At 42.6% G+C, this 16,924-nt stretch overlaps 1 protein-coding gene across 1 annotated transcript; it reads left to right on the plus strand.

The window, feature by feature from the left end:
- Positions 1 to 393: 393 nt before the first annotated feature.
- Positions 394 to 14,501, plus strand: LOC311107998 (calcium-binding protein 39-like). The gene is made up of 8 exons (XM_084150630.1): positions 394 to 585; positions 5,726 to 5,865; positions 6,164 to 6,328; positions 6,686 to 6,804; positions 10,620 to 10,788; positions 11,004 to 11,129; positions 11,289 to 11,432; positions 11,779 to 14,501. Exons 2-8 carry the CDS (start codon positions 5,749 to 5,751, stop codon positions 11,968 to 11,970), a joined length of 1,032 nt encoding a protein of 343 aa, XP_084006756.1. The 5' UTR covers positions 394 to 585; positions 5,726 to 5,748; the 3' UTR covers positions 11,971 to 14,501.
- Positions 14,502 to 16,924: the final 2,423 nt, after the last annotated feature.

Consider the following 16,924-nt stretch of genomic DNA (forward strand, 5'->3'; position numbering starts at 1 on the left):
GGCTTGTGCATCTGAGAATGTCAATACCTGTAAATAATGTTTTGTCAATATGTAGGCCTATAATAGCTGGAAATACACTTTATTTTGAGGTGTGTAAAGGACAAGTGTTTGATGTATTATTTTGATGAGCATTTCAAATAAGGTTCCAAATTGATTGAAACCGGTACACATAGCTTGCTAAAATGTATCCTCAAATAGCTACATTTGTTACTGTAATCTGAAGAAATTATATTTTTGGATAGATTTAATCATACTGAATCAATGCAATGTTGTTGCAATTTTTTGGTTCCGTGGCGGGGATTAGGGCCGTGTCTTTCCATCGTTTACATTCGATTGGTTTAAATGTTATGTCAATCGAACATCTCAAACATAACATACCCGCCCGTTTTCCCCAGAACGAGGAGTTAGGGGAAATGAAGTTGTCTGACAACAGTTAGCCAGCAGAAATACTTTTTAGGTCACGAGAAAATAATTTTGCACGATAGTGATGAAGGTCGTTAATAGGTGTGGTGTATAGGTTTAGTATAAGTCTTACACTTCCCACAGGATATTTTCAAAACATTTCGCAGTCACCTTCTGAGCTTGGTGAGTGTTAAAAAAGCTAACGTGCTAAACTAGCCAGCTGCGAGTTTGCTAATAGCTCGTTGTTTTTAACTGATAACTGTACTGTTAGCTTGCTACTGAGCTAGCTAGCAACTTTCTGGAAATTGTATTTGACTGTGTTGTCGTGGTTTCATCGACCAAGTGTGTTATCACAATTTGATTCAGATTAATGTAGCTATCTAGCCAAGTTAGCGAGCCAAGATGAACATTTGGCTAGCTAGCCAACAAGCTGTCGGTGTCCTATAAGTTAATGCACAATGTCAACAAACTAAGCTATCTAGCGAACCAAAATAAAAGTAGCTAGCTAATCAATCATTAGCTCTAACTAATCCTCAACAAACTCATTGCCACGGTCTAATTGAAAGGTAGCAGAAAATAATAGGGATTTAATCAGCACGTTTATTGAGTGACACCGGATATTACTTAGGAAAATCACCAATAACTCATAATAGTTTACCATTTGGCTATGGGTGTGGATGGCCCAATACAGATAGACACCTAGCTAACTTCCTAACATGTAATTCTAACTATGTAGCTACTTGCATTCGATTTGATCCAGTTGCTATGATCTGATCATTCTGTTTTCTATTATTTGACCACGAGTTATGTAGCTGGCAATGTAGCCTACAGCTTAGGCTAGTTATGGTGATGAGCAAATATGCTATTGTCAGGACATGATTAGTTAGTTACCATCAGAGCCATATATTAATACACTACATGAGGAAAAGTATGTGGACACCTGCTTGTCGAACATATCATATCATTCCAAAGTGCTGCTATAACAGCCTCCACTCTTCTGGGAAGGCTTTCCACTAGATGCTGGAACATTGCTGCGGGGACTTGCTTCCATTGAGCCAGTGAGGTCTGGCACTGATGTTGGGCGATAAGCCTGGCTCGCAGTCGGTGTTCCAATTCATCCTAAAGGTGTTAGATGGGGTTGAGGTCAGGGCTCTTTGCAGGCCAGTCATGTTCTTCCACACCGATCTCGACAAACTATTTTCTGTATGGACCTCGCTTTGTGCACGGGGGCATTGTCATGCTGAAACAGGAAAGTGATTAAATAATAGCGGCGGAGGAGATGGCAGCTGTTTTACGGGCTCCTAACCAATTGTGCTATTTTGTTTTTTTTGTGCATTATTTGTAACTTATTTTGTACATAATGTTTCTGCCACCGTCTCTTATGACCGAAAAGAGCTTCTGGATATCAGAACAGCGATTACTCACCTCGAACTGGACTAAGTCGAGTTGGACGCGAAGGATTTACTCCAGATAGCCAACAAGGCCCAAATCCCCGTCATTCGTGTGAAGAGAAGACGCAGATACAGGGGACGCAGGTCCGGGTGCCTTGTGAGAATTCATCTGCGAGTGGGTAACCCCGCCTCTACCATCCGGCCTATTGGCCAACATGCAATCATTGGATAATAAACTCGATGAGCTTCGTTCAAGACTATCCTAACAATGGGACATTAACTGTAGTATCTAATGTTTCATCGAGTCGTGGCTGAACGACGGCATGGCTAATATACAGTTGGCTGGTTTTTCCTAGCATCAGCAAGACAAAACAGCTGCCTCCGGTAAGACAAGGGGTAGACCACACTATTTACCAAGAGTTTTCATCTATACTTTTCGTAGCTGTCTATTTACCACCACAAACCAATGCTGGAACTAAGACCGCACTCAACGAGCTGTATAAAGCCATAAGCAAACAAGAAAATACTCATCCAGAGGCGGTGCTCCTAGTGTCCGGGGACTTTAATGCAGGGAAACCAGCATGTGCAACAAGAGGGAAAAAAAACTAGACCACCTTTACTCCACACATAGACAAGAACAAAGCTCTCCCTCGCCCTCCATTTGGCAAATCTGACCATAATTCTATCCTGCTGATTCCTGCTTACAAGCAAAAACTAAAGCAGGAAGTACCAGTGACTTGCTCAATACGGAAGTGGTCGGATGACGCAGATGCTAAGCTACAGGACTGTTTTGCTAGCACAGACTGAAATATGTTCCGGGACTCATCCGATGGCATTGAGGAGTATACCACATCAGTCACCGGCTTCATCAATAAGTGCATCGATGACGTTGTCCCCACAGTGACCGTACGTACATACCTCAACCAGAAGCCATGGATTACAGGCAACATCCGCACTGAGCTAAAGGCTAGAGCTTCCGCTTTTAAGGAGCGGGACTCTAACCCGGACGCTTATAAGAAATCCCGCTATGCCCTCAGACGAACCATCAAACAGGCGAAGCGTAAATACAGGAATAATATTGAATCCTACTACACTGGCTCCGAGGCTCGTCGGATGTGGCAGGGCTTGCAAACTATTACAGACTACAAAGGGAAGCCCAACTGGCAAGTGTCTTCACTGACATTTTCAACCTGTCCCTGGCCAAGTCTGTAATACCTACATGTTTCAAGCAGACCACATAGTCCCTGTCCCCAAGAACACCAACGTAACCTGCCTAAATGACTACTGACCCATAGCACTCACGTCTGTAGCCATGAAGTGTTTTGAAAGGCTGGTCATGGCTCACATCAACACCATCATCTGAGAAATCCTAGACCCACTCAATTTGCATACCGCCCAGCAGATCCACAAATAACGCAATCTCTATTGCACTCAACACTGCCCTTTCCCACCTGGACAAAAGGAACACCTACGTGAGAATGCTGTTCATTGACTACTGTTCAGCGTTCAACACCATAGTGCCCTCAAAGCTCATCACTAAGCTAAGGACCCTGGGGCTAAACACCTCCCTCTGCAACTGGATCCTGGACATGCTGACGGGCCGCCCCCAGGTGGTAAGGGTAGGCAAGAACACATCTGCCATGCTGATGCTTAGTCCCCCTCCTGTACTCCCTGTTCACCCATGACTGCGGGGCCAAGCACGACTCCAACACCATCATTAAGTTTTCCGACGACACAACGGTGGTAGGCCTGATCACCGGCAACGATGAGACAGCCTATAGGGAGGAGGTCAGAGACCTGGAAGTGTGGTGCCAGGTCAACAACCTCTCCCTCAGCGTGATCAAGAAAAAGGAGAGGATCGTGGACTACAGGAAAAGGAGGACCGAGCACACCCCAATTCTCATCGACGGGGCTGTAGTAGAGCAGGTTGAGAGCTTCAAGTTCCTTGGTGTCCACATCCCCAACAAACTATCATTGTCCAAACACGCCAAGACAGTTGTGACGAAGGCATGACAATGCCTTTTCCCCCTCAGGACACTGAAAAGATTTGGCAATGGTCCTCAGATCCTCAAAAAGTTCCAAAGACTCCAGCCACCCAAGTCCTAGACTGTTCTCTCTGCTACCGCATGGCAAGCGGTACCGGAGCGCCAAGTCTAGGTCCGGTAGGTGTCTGAACAGCTTCTACCACCAAGCCATAAGACTGCTGAACAGCTAATCACATGGCTACCCGGACTATCTACATTGACGCTGCTGCTACTAGCTGTTTATTATCTGTGCATAGTCACTTTACCTGTACCTACATGTACATATTACCTCAACTAACCTGTACCCCCGCACATTGACTCGGTACCGGTACCCACAATAGCCTCCTTATTGTTATTTTAATGTTGCTTTTTTTCTTTTCTTTTTTCTTCATACCTCTTATTTTTCGTAACTGCATTGTTGGTTAAGGGCTTGTAAGTAAGCATTTCACTGTAAGGTCTACACCTGTTGAATTCGGCACATGTGACAAATAACATTTGATTTGAAAGGGCCTTCCCAAACTGTTGCCACAAAGTTGGAAGCACCGAATCGTCTAGAATGTATGCTGTAGCGTGAAGATTTCCCTTCACTGGAAATAAGGGTCCTAGCCCAAACCATGAAAACAGCCCCAGACCATTATTCCTGCTCCACCAAACTTTACAGTTGTCACTGCATTGGGGAAGGTAGCGTTTTCCTGGCATCCGCCAAACCCAGATTTGTCCGTCAGACTGCCCGATGGTGAAGTGTGATTCATCACTCCAGAGAACTAATTTCCACTGCTCCAGTATTTGTATTTATTAAGGATCCCCATCAGTTACTGCCAAGGCAGCAGCTACTCTTCCTGGGCTCCAGCAACATTAAGGCAGTTATATACAATTTAAAATATTACATTACATTTCATAACACTTTTCACAACACATTAAGTGTGTTCCCTCAGGCCACTACTCTACTTTCACATATCTACAATACAAAATCCATATGTACGTGTCTGTAGAGTGCGTGTCTTATGTGTCTCTTCACAGTCCCCGCTGTTCCATAAGATGTATTTTTAGGTTTTAAAAAATCTGATTCTACTGCTTGCGTCAGTTACATGATGTGGAATAGAGTTCCATGTAGCCATGGCTCTATGTAGTACTGTGCTTCCCGTAGTCTGTTCTTGACTTGGGGATTGTGAAGAGACCTTTGGTGGCATGTCTTGTGGGGTATGCATGGGTGTCCGAGCTGTGTGCTAGTAGTTTTAAACAGACACCTCGGTGCATTCAGCATGTCAACACTTCTTACAAAAACAAGTAGTGCAATGGCGGCGAGCTTTACCCATTTCCAGCCAACGCTTGGCATTGCGCATGGTGATCTTAGGCTTGTGTGCGGCTGCTCGGCCATGGAAACCTTTTCCATGAAGCTTCCGACGAACAGTTATTGTGCTGACGTTGCTTCCAGAGGCAGTTTGGAACTCGGTAGTGAGTGTTGCAACCGAAAACCGAGATTTTTATGTGCTACTCACTTCAGCACTCGCTGGTCCCGTTCTGTGAGCTTATGTGGCCTACCACTTTGCGGCTGAGCTGTTGTTGCTCCTAGATGTTTCTATTTCACAATAACAGCACTTACAGTTGACCGGGGCAGCTCTAGCAGGGCAGAAATGTGAAGAAATAGCCGAATCCCCTAAGCCGAGTCCACCTACTTTTGTATATATAGTTGATATGGCTCTGGTTACCGTAGTGTACTGTAATGTGTGTAACGTCATCACTTAGACTGTGTGCATTTTTCAGTGAAGGCATAGGCCATGATCTCAGTCAGACCTTGTGTGCTGTAGTTTAATATCAAAGCAGTTTATTCACGTAATAGCTCATCATTCGTCTGTTATCAATTTTATCCAAAGTGAAAGCGGTGCCTTTTTTACATTCTACATCCAGACTCAACTCATCACCTACTCATCATGCCTTTCCCCTTCGGGAAGTCTCAGAAGAGCCCAGCAGAGATTGTGAAGAGTCTGAAGGAGAACGTGGCTTACTTGGAAAAGCTGGATGCGGCAGAAAGCAAAAAATGTGAAAAGGTCAGGTGATACCTATGGACTGCTGTTTTGAGAGCACACTAGAAATTGTCTGTTCGCATTTGTTAGTTAAAGTTGGTCTCTAACATTTGAGCATCCAGACAGCAGCTTCATATAGCAATGCCGTGAGAGTCATTGGAAGCGTCCGAAATGGCACCCTAATCCCTATATAGTGCCCTACTTTTGACCAGAGCCCTATATGGGTTTTGGTTAAAAGTAATGCACTATATTATAGGGTGCCATTTCAGATGCAGCCCCTGATTTAACTAAGTGTTGTTCCCTCATATCTTCTTGTCTCCAGGTTGCAGAAGAGGTGTCTAAGAACCTGTCATCGCTGAAAGAGGTGCTGTGTGGTACAGGAGACAAGGAGCCCCAAACGGAGGCTGTGGCCCAACTGGCCCAGGAGCTGTACAACACCAACCTCCTTATTGCTCTCATTGCAAACCTGCAGAGGATTGATTTTGAGGTGGGGAAATGTTCTACCCATTTAGCTTTGTGTGGGGGGGAAATGTATTATTTATACTACTGTAGTCCATAGTGGATGTATGAATCAATACAGAAGAGGGAGGAGCATAAAGACACAATGTGACACATCAGCACTCATTCCCACTGTTTGATTGAAATGTTTGAGAGGTCCGCACACAGAATATTTCTGCTCCCCAGTGCTTTATTCCTGCACCCAAATGCAGAGTGCAGGAATAAAGCACTGGAGAGCGACAGTATTCTATGTGGGCCTCTCATTCCTTTTATCTCAGTATTTTTTTTAAGTTGTGCACCGTCCTATTCTTCATTAATTGGAATGTTTCTCATCATTGACCACCAGGGAAAGAAGGATGTGGTCCAGCTGTTCAGCAACATTGTACGGCGTCAGATTGGCACCCGTACGCCCACGGTTGAGTATATCTCCTCACACCCACAGATCCTCTTCATGCTGCTGAAAGGGTGAGTCTCAAAGCTGCCCATCTGCCATCTGTTAGATCAGTAGACCAGATAAGCAAGAGGCATGGATTTATCTATTTTATTTAGGTTTTGTCCCCATTTAAGTGACTTTTTAGGCATTTAACTCCCCTGTTTGTTCATTTACAGATAGGGCTGTTGCGGTGACCGTATTACTGCCACACCGGCAGTCATGAGTCATGACCCCAGTAAAATTCCACGTGACCGTTGAGTCACGGTAATCTCCTCTTATGCACTCTGGACATGCGTTGGTAGTACCGATCTCGCTAACGACCATCAGGTCGCTAATGGCCTGGTACTCTGCGCTTTATTGTCCCTCTAACGACTCTGACATCAATGCAAATACAATCGAAAATAACATCAAACACTTACCAAAACAGTATCATGCTTTTAAAACTCACCTCACCTCACTGTGATCGATCAATTTGAAGAAAGAAGTTCAACAACCGGTTGAAACTGAGTGGAAAACATGGTCGTTGTGGATGTTGTTTCACATTTTTACACAACAAAATGGACAGCGCTTTCTAAGGTGATGATTAATTCAAAACGCTAGTGTTATTAGAGCTTATGCATACGCATAGGCCTATATACAGTGGGGGGAAAAAGTATTTAGTCAGCCACCAATTGTGCAAGTTCTCCCACTTAAAAAGATGAGAGGCCTGTAATTTTCATCATAGGTACACGTCAACTATGACAGACAAAATGAGAAAAAGAAATCCAGAAAATCACATTGTAGGATTTTTTATGAATTTATTTGCAAATTATGGTGGAAAATAAGTATTTGGTCAATAACAAAAGTTTCTCAATACTTTGTTATATACCCTTTGTTGGCAATGACACAGGTCAAACGTTTTCTGTAAGTCTTCACAAGGTTTTCACACACTGTTGCTGGTATTTTGGCCCATTCCTCCATGCAGATCTCCTCTAGAGCAGTGATGTTTTGGGGCTGTCGCTGGGCAACACAGACTTTCAACTCCCTCCAAAGATTTTCTATGGGGTTGAGATCTGGAGACTGGCTAGGCCACTCCAGGACCTTGAAATGCTTCTTACGAAGCCACTCCTTCGTTGCCCGGGCGGTGTGTTTGGGATCATTGTCATGCTGAAATACGCAGCCACGTTTCATCTTCAATGCCCTTGCTGATGGAAGGAGGTTTTCACTCAAAATCTCACGATACATGGCCCCATTCATTCTTTCCTTTACACGGATCAGTCGTCCTGGTCCCTTTACAGAAAAACAGCCCCAAAGCATGATGTTTCCATCCCCATGCTTCACAGTAGTTATGGTGTTCTTTGGATGCAACTCAGCATTCTTTGTCCTCCAAACACGACAAATTGAGTTTTTACCAAAAAGTTATATTTTGGTTTCATCTGACCATATGACATTCTCCCAATCCTCTTCTGGATCATCCAAATGAACTCTAGCAAACTTCAGACGGGCCTGGACATGTACTGGCTTAAGCAGGGGGACACGTCTGGCACTGCAGGATTTGAGTCCATGTCGGCGTAGTGTGTTACTGATGGTAGGCTTTGTTACTTTGGTCCCAGCTCTCTGCAGGTCATTCACTAGGTCCCCCCGTGTGGTTCTGGGATTTTTGCTCACCGTTCTTGTGATCATTTTGACCCCACGGGGTGAGATCTTGCGTGGAGCCCCAGATCGAGGGAGATTATCAGTGGTCTTGTATGTCTTCCATTTCCTAATAATTGCTCCCACAGTTGATTTCTTCAAACCAAGCTGCTTACCTATTGCAGATTCAGTCTTCCCAGCCTGGTGCAGGTCTACAATTTTGTTTCTGGTGTCCTTTGACAGCTCTTTGGTCTTGGCCATAGTGGAGTTTGGAGTGTGACTGTTTGAGGTTGTGGACAGGTGTCTTTTATACTGATAACAAGCTCAAACAGGTGCCATTAATACAGGTAACGAGTGGAGGACAGAGGAGCTTCTTAAAGAAGAAGTTACAGGTCTGTGAGAGCCAGAAATCTTGCTTGTTTGTAGGTGACCAAATACTTATTTTCCACCATAATTTGCAAATAAATTCATTAAAAATCCTACAATGTGATTTTCTGGATTATTTTTTTCTCATTTTGTCTGTCATAGTTGACGTGTACCTATGATGAAAATTACAGGCCTCTCTCATCTTTTTAAGTGGGAGAACTTGCACAATTGGTGGCTGACTAAATACATTTTTCCCCCACTGTAAAAGCCCAAGCTAATTTTTTTTATAAAAACAGAATAAAAATAATGATTGTGCTGTTATACAATATATAGCCTAATAGCATGCCGTATATTACGCACGGCAGAAAAACATAAAGGATAAAGATTTAAGATTTCTTTGGTACATAATTGGTCTAGCCTATACTCAAATGTAACAAATTCTAGCAATCGCCTTTGCGTGTGGACTGTTATGCATACTGGATGGACTGATTACCTTACCAAACTTTCTATCCATGAGTTTGGGAGAGAACGTATAGGCCTAGGCAATGCTATTGGTTCATTGATTGTGGAGAGCGCCTTACAGAGTTAGTGGACAATTTATAGTGAATTAGATTTTGAATAGCCTAGGAATAGGGCAATTTTTAAAATTTTCATAATGAATAGGCTTACACATTACCTTTTACCTACAGAATATCTCACCACTGTGCGTTTCCTCTCTCTCCTTTATGCCTTTCTCAAGTGCGCAGAGAGAAGGGCTATCAATTTTTTTTTAATGAAATATGTTTTGTTTGAAGACTTATTACTATCGATGTTCCTGAACAAATTTCACTTGGTTTTCCAAATTAAGCACTGGGGAGCTGCAGGAACAGGTTTGGAGAGCCCATGGCATACAGCGTTTCACCTGTCGTGCAGTGAGAGGCTGCATGCTCCTCAAACAGTGGTTGTTGTGTGGAGTGAAATAAGTGTTCTTATAAGCCCAGACATTTCTATATGCAATCCTGTGAAAGCAGAGTTTTGATGGCTGCCACAACAAAGAGGAGGGTCCCAGCTGCTACTATATTTATTTCTCAGCTGCTCATATTAAGCACATGCTCTGCGGTAAAACTGGAGTAGACTACCCGGCATGATTGGAAAAACGAACAGAGTGCAAGCTTCTTTTTTTTTTGCGACTTTCTCAAATCATCAATAGCCTATAGTCGCAGCATGCAGCCCATATTTGTTTTGATTTCAAAGACATTCTAAGGTTTGTATCATTCACAACTAAAGTTGCCAAATAACTCTAAATCTAGTGAATAGGACTTCAAATTATCACTTTTACGCTCAACATAGCCTCTTCAACATAGCCGGAATGGGAAAAATATCCTTTCTATTTTATTCAGCTAAATTCAATTATTCTTCTTAATATAAAAAAAATGGCACTTATTAGCAAATATTGTCTGCTAAATGAACTAGCCTATTGAATGGCGCATAGCCAGATAACATACAGTAGGCCAACTCATTCTGTTCTTCTGAAATACATTTTCTTCATATCATAATGTTTCTTTATACCTGCCTAAAATAAATAATGGATTTATTGTGATGGTGTATATTAAATCGATTTATTAGACTTTTTAAAAAATGTCGATGTTCCAAAGGCGCGCATATGCGGCTTGGAGGCCTGGAGATGCTAAACGTGTTTGTTAATTAACGGTCAATTACCGTGAGACCGGCAGACATTTGCATGACAATAACCGGCTGACAAAATGTCATGACCGCCACATCCCTATTTGCAGACCCACGTGCATACAATCGCAACAGATGTAATAATCACCAACAAAACACACCTACGTAGTAGTGTTGAGCACTACTGACATGAATCCCACCTTTGCAGGTACGAGAGTGCGGAGGTGGCTCTGAATTGTGGGATGATGCTAAGGGAGTGCCTGCGTCATGAGCCCCTGGCACGCAGCGTTCTCTTCTCGGAGGACTTCTACTGCTTCTTCCGCTATGTAGAGCTCTCCACCTTCGACATCGCCTCAGACGCTTTCGCTTCATTCAAGGTACACTGCTGCTTTTCTCACTTCTTTATGTCCTATAAAGTAAGCCTTGTCCGAGCCAGAACGGTTCCTGCCCTATGACCAACCTCTTGGATCGTGAGGCAGCTTGATGTACAAGTACATCCCCTGGACAGGACGTTAGCACTAGTGTGCTTAGTATGATCTGTTTTTTCTATGTTATCTAATATCCTGTTATTTTCTCTCAAATGTGTTGCTAGGATCTTCTCACGAGACATAAGATTATGTGCGCAGATTTTCTGGAGACCAATTATGACAGGGTGTTTACAGAATATGAGAAGCTCCTGCATTCTGAGAATTATGTCACCAAACGGCAGTCCCTGAAGGTACTCTATCTCACCTGTTTGATGCTTCATGGTATCACTTTGTCCGTTTTAAGTTTTGACCTCTCACGTGACTTTCTTCTGTAACTGAAATATCTTCCTAACTTATCCTAAAAGCAATGATGACCCTCCTTTTATATTACTAACCAAACTGTTTTGCAGCTCCTGGGAGAGCTTCTTCTGGACAGACATAACTTCACTGTGATGACCAAGTACATCAGTCGTGCCGAGAACTTGAAGCTGATGATGAACATGCTGCGAGACAACAGCCGCAACATCCAGTTTGAGGCCTTCCATGTCTTCAAGGTGTGTAGAAATGTTTTATTAATGGAGAGGCCAAGGGTACAGATTCTGGTCTCTGCTTGTCCTACTTTCCACTGTTTTGGTTACTTGACCTAAAATGCATGTTGTTCACATTTCCATCCCCTAATCTACCGTTCTCAGTCTTCATAGAGGATGCAGAAATATTCATGCTGCCTTTAAAACGTAGTAATAACTTCATACTGTTATATTATTTTAAATAAATTATTCCATTAACATATACTAAGGTATACATTTACCAGTTAACCAACTAGAATATATGTCAGGCTATGGCACTGTCACGCTGTAGCGCTATTCAATTCAAACACTGTTCTGTCCGGTCTCGTCCTAGGTGTTTGTGGCCAACCCCAACAAGACTCAGCCTGTGCTGGACATCCTGCTGAAGAACCAGACCAAGCTGGTGGACTTCCTGAGCCACTTCCAGACAGATCGCTCCGAGGACGAGCAGTTCTGCGACGAGAAGAACTACCTAATCAAGCAGATCCGCGACCTGAAGAGGCCCCCGCCACCAGAGGAGGCATGAGGGGACAGGCAGGGGGACGCCAGTTCAGAGGGCGAGAGTGAGAATGATGGTGAGAGCGAGAGAGGCATGCTTGACTAGAATCCATTACTCTTCCCTTCTCTTAACTTCAAACATAGGCAAAATATATTGTACAAACTCCCTCCTCATCCCTTTTTAAGTTTCTAATGCTCATGTGGGAACGGAGGTGATTTTTAAGGCGCACCCAACAAGTGACCCAAGAACAGTTATTTAAACCATAGAGCAATTTCAGCCAATTGGTATGAATCAATGCACTTAGTCAGATGATGTTATATTGGACCTTAAACACACCATTATTCTCTTTTAATAAGCACAGCAGCACACCTGAGCAATCCCTGGGAAATTAGAATACATGGTCAACATAAAACAGAATACACTCTCCGACAACAGGCAAAGACTCCCCAAACCTTACAGGAAATGTAAAATGGATTTGCAAGCTTTTAAAGACCGATATCCTATATGATATTTTAGGAACTAGAATTTTTAAATAAATATATTATTTTGCTGGGGTAGTTAACATTTATTTTGTAACTGTCTTGATTCTGACACCACACTTAACTAATTCCATAATATCTTGGTTTATTGCTTTATTTAAGAGCTCTTTCGTTGATCCGGGACTTTTACTATATGGATGACCTTAGTGGTATTATTCTTTGCTTGGTATAGACACTTTGATCGAAGTAGGTAATTGTAATCTTTAGTTGCGTCAGTTGTCCTAATAGGATCCATCAGAGATTACAGTAACAAAAAATATGAAAACATGAATCAATGAGATTTGTGAGGTATGGGCCAGGCTAGTGGACTAAAATAGACAGTGTCAGATAACGCTGCAGGGTGACTGTAGGCAGCCATCCATTCTTTACTCTGATTGATCCCAATGCTAGCGCTCTCTTTTTCTCCGCCCGGATGCTCGCTAGTTTTCATATGCAGTTAGGAACTGGTGTAAGATGGGAAGGTGTTTTTTCTTTTAGAAATGATCACTTAATAATAATAATATTGCTTTGCAGACATCTGATAAGATGTATCCTCCCAACAATGTTACTAACACATAGTATCTTATCGGACAAGAATAATACAACACAAAAGTAACACTATAATGTTTCAGAGCAGCAGAATCTGCCAGAGTTCTGATACTCCTAAAATGCTAGTAAGCATGGGCTTCCATGAGCTGCATGTTGTATTTCAGGCCTCACTCTCACGCAGTCAGACACACTGGTCAGGAAGCCATTGCAGAGGCCTTTAAACACATTAAATGATCCACATAATGACCTGCATTGTCAAACTTGAATGAGCCAATTGGGATGATTTATGTTGAATCCAATGCACCTAATTGGTCACATTCTCTCAATGGGGGGTTTGACTCATGGTTAGGACCTATCAATACCTCTATCAATAATTACATTGTATGTTGTCCAGATGAACAAAAAAATAGGATTATCATGAAATAACATAATGTTTGCCTTACCTGGTGTCACTTAAATTGCATAATAACAGATTACATAAATATATGGTGTCTGTTTGCACAATTCTAGTATATACCTCATGGGGTTTTGAGTTCATAAGTGCTGTGTTCTCTATTTTCCTTGACAATATATTTTATTTGATATTTTGGATAAACAGCAGTGGTTTGTATTATGAATGCTAAATAAATCAATGTTTTTGTTTGAATTTAAGCAGGGAGTGGGACCTGGTTTTCTCTTAGGGGAAAGACTTTTCAACTAAATGTATTTGTTGGGTGCCTCATGTCAATTCATAATGAATTACAGGATTGGCCCCACAAAAGTATGAATGTTTCCTTACTTTCAGAATTTTTATTTGATTGTGAAGACCATCTATGTGGAGGTATAGACCTCTCAATTTTCTTAACCAAAGGTAATTTGAGGGAGAAAATAATGCAAGTCCCAAACAACGCCAACTTCACTGGCCCAGATCAAATTAATTTTACTTAGTAAATGATTAACTGCAAATGTGATTTCATGAATCTAGATAAACCTTGAATATACTTCTGGACTAGAGATGGTATTCCAGGACTTTTTTCCCAAAAGTGCAATTTAATGCAGCAGTACTATAGGCTTAATCTGGGTCACTATAATCAGCCCACATACTATTAGTTATTTGAATTCCAGATCACCTGTTTTGTGGTACACTAAACATTAAACAAAGTGTTTGATCTCAACTTTAAACTGAATAATGTCTTAGAGGAAATCAAATATAAAGCAAAACGTTTCAGATCATTTTAAGACCTCTGGTTACTTTGCTAGTATAATAACTCAATGGCAATATTATAACATTCTCAAGATTTCTCAAGGCTAAATAATTGTTGGGTGATTCAGAATTTTGCATTTGAACTGTAAAATGTTTGCTTTACTTTCACTCTGTTGCCTTCCTATTTTCCCATAGGCTTTGTGTATCTGATTATTTTCTTTATTTACTGTGGGAGAAGATTAAATGTGTACATAGCTTTATTTTAAAAGGTGAAATTGTGGAAACATATAAAAAAATTTAAGACACCACTTTGAGTTTTTATTACAATAAGGACAATCCATCATACAGTATTTCCACCATGTCATTGGAGAGGGTAGTTGGACCAAAGGCCTGCCCTACAAACAACATTTTTGCAGTATGTTTTTGTGAGTTTGTTAGTGTCTTTCAACTCTGCTAAATGTGTGCAATCTTGTGTTGTGCCCTGTAATAGGTAATTGATGTGCCTGCGCAGGAATTCCAAGGCGATGCGGCTGCATGTATGGCTCCTTCAGCTAAGCGTTGGTCTCCTCCAGGTCTCTCTGTAGAGCTATATCATGCTCCAACCGAGAGGCCTCCTCCTGCCTCTGTACCGTAATTGTCAGCTGCTTTCCAAGCCTCTCGATATCCAATGTTAGTCTCATTCTCCCTCATGGCTTCCTGTGCTTCTTTCAACACTTTTATTCAGTTTCTCACGTAGCATCCTCTTCTCCTCAATGGTGTCTTTGGCCTTGGTTGCTTGTGCCTGAAGCCGGACAGACATCTTGTGTCCCTCTGCCTGCAGTGCATCCCCATGCAGGGCCCTCCATGCAGCCTCCTGCCTGGCCAGGCCCAGCTGCTCATCCCGCAGGCCCAGCAGACACTTTGTAGACTCCGTCTCATGCTACCACTAGAGTGAAAGCACCGCCAGCATTCAAAAGTGACCAAAACATCAGCCAGGAAGCATAGGAACTGAGAAGTGGTCTGTGGTCACCACCTGCAAAACCAGCCCTTTATTGGGGGTGTCTTGCTAATTGCCTATAATTTCCACCTGCTGTCTATTCCATTTGCACAACAGCATGTGACATTTATTGTCAATCAGTGTTGCTTCCTAAGTGGACAGTTTGATTTCACAGAAGTGTGATTGACTTGGAGTTACATTGTGTTGTTTAAGTGTTCCCTTTATTTTTTTGACCAGTGTATAAAGTCCATAAGCAGACTACTCCAATCTGCTTCCCTCTAATTTTTTTGTATGACCTTTTAAATGATACAGTCTCTGGAGTATCTCACAGGTGTGTCTTAGATTTTCAGGCAGTGGGGCTGCTTCCATGGCAGCAGCCTGTTGTTCACCACCCGCTGGGGTGGTGGGTTCTTTCCATGATCCCCAGTCATCCTCATCCATGTTTGTTTGGTGGTCGATCGTGGGGATGAATGTATTTTCTGTTTCTGCTATATTTTTAACCATTCACTAGTACTTCATACGACTAGTCATTGAGTTGATCAGTGCATATGCCCAGCGTCCAAGTGCTGGCTGAGTTGTTGGGGTGAAGAAGGACCCTCACTGTTTGTGCTTGGATTATGTTGGGCATGTCATGGCATGTGTGTCATAGTGGTGTTTTGCTGTCAGCCCTTAGGTTTGATTTCTTGCTATGACATTTTGAACCACTTGAGGTTTGAGTGGTTTTCCTGTGCTCCTGGACATGAGCCGCTGTACAGGATAACTTTTGAGTCCCTCTGTTGGAGTGTTCCGCCGTGCCAGCACTGCTTCCATGGGTCTTCACCATCAATCACAGCTGTTTTTTCTGAGCGTTTTGGCCATTTTCAGAGTGGATTTTAGGTAGAAAGTAATTGTGTAACATGTCAGGGATGAAGATCCTGTTTCCTATGAATATCAGTCCAATTTCTGTGGTGAGCTCCTCTTTGTATGTCCAGAAATCTTTCGGTGTGTGCCTGTTTGGTTCCAGGCCAGCCTTTGTTGATTTGAGTGTGCAGAGCCTGAAACTGTAGGTCCTGGGATGAGTGTGCTTTGATTTGACTCCAGTGTCTTAGTTGAGATTTTGACGTCACTGGTGTGATCCAGCTGTTCCAGGTCAGTTGTGGCTAGGCCCATAGCGTAGACCATGGCTGGTGTTTGCATTTGTCTGTGCTTTGTGGTTGATTGAGCAGTTCTGGACAGGAAGTCAGCTACATGTAGTTATTCGCCTTGTTTGTATTGCACTTGATGTTGGTATCTTTGTAGCCTTAGCAACATTCTCTGCAGTCGCTTGGGTGCTGTGAGTAGAGATTTCTTGAAGATCGTCTTGAGCGGTTTGTGGTCGCTGTGTATTGTTATGAACTCTCTGCCATGCAAATACTGGTCAAACTTGTCAGTTGTCACATGCAAAAACAATGGCGAGACATTCTTTCTCAATATGTGCATATTTCTGTTCTGTCTGAGTCAATGTTCTGGAGGCAAATGCAACAGGTTGTCCTTTCTGTAGAAGGGCTGCGCCCAAGCTTGTCACACTGCTGTGTGACTTCATCATTCAGGTCGTAGTATTTGAGCACTCAGTGTCGTGTGACCAACTGTTTGATAGTCTCAATTGCTGTGTCTATTCAATGGCCTTGTCAGTCAGCCTTCTAAGCAGCTCACACATCAGATAGTCGGGGCATGAATTTTGCAAGATTGTTCACAAACCCCAACAGCCGCTGTAGTGACTTGACGTTGGTTGGTGTC

This window comes from Coregonus lavaretus (assembly GCF_964263955.1).
Source record: "Coregonus lavaretus genome assembly, chromosome: 32".
Lineage (NCBI taxonomy): Eukaryota > Metazoa > Chordata > Actinopteri > Salmoniformes > Salmonidae > Coregonus > Coregonus lavaretus.

Bases quoted from the DNA above. Each gene is read 5' to 3' on its own strand.
- LOC311107998 (XM_084150630.1), top strand. From the start codon at position 5,749: ATGCCTTTCCCCTTCGGGAAGTCTCAGAAGAGCCCAGCAGAGATTGTG. The intron at 6,329-6,685 runs GTGGGGAAATGT...ATTGACCACCAG, and splicing joins TGCAGAGGATTGATTTTGAG to GGAAAGAAGGATGTGGTCCA. The intron at 11,130-11,288 runs GTACTCTATCTC...ACTGTTTTGCAG, and splicing joins CCAAACGGCAGTCCCTGAAG to CTCCTGGGAGAGCTTCTTCT.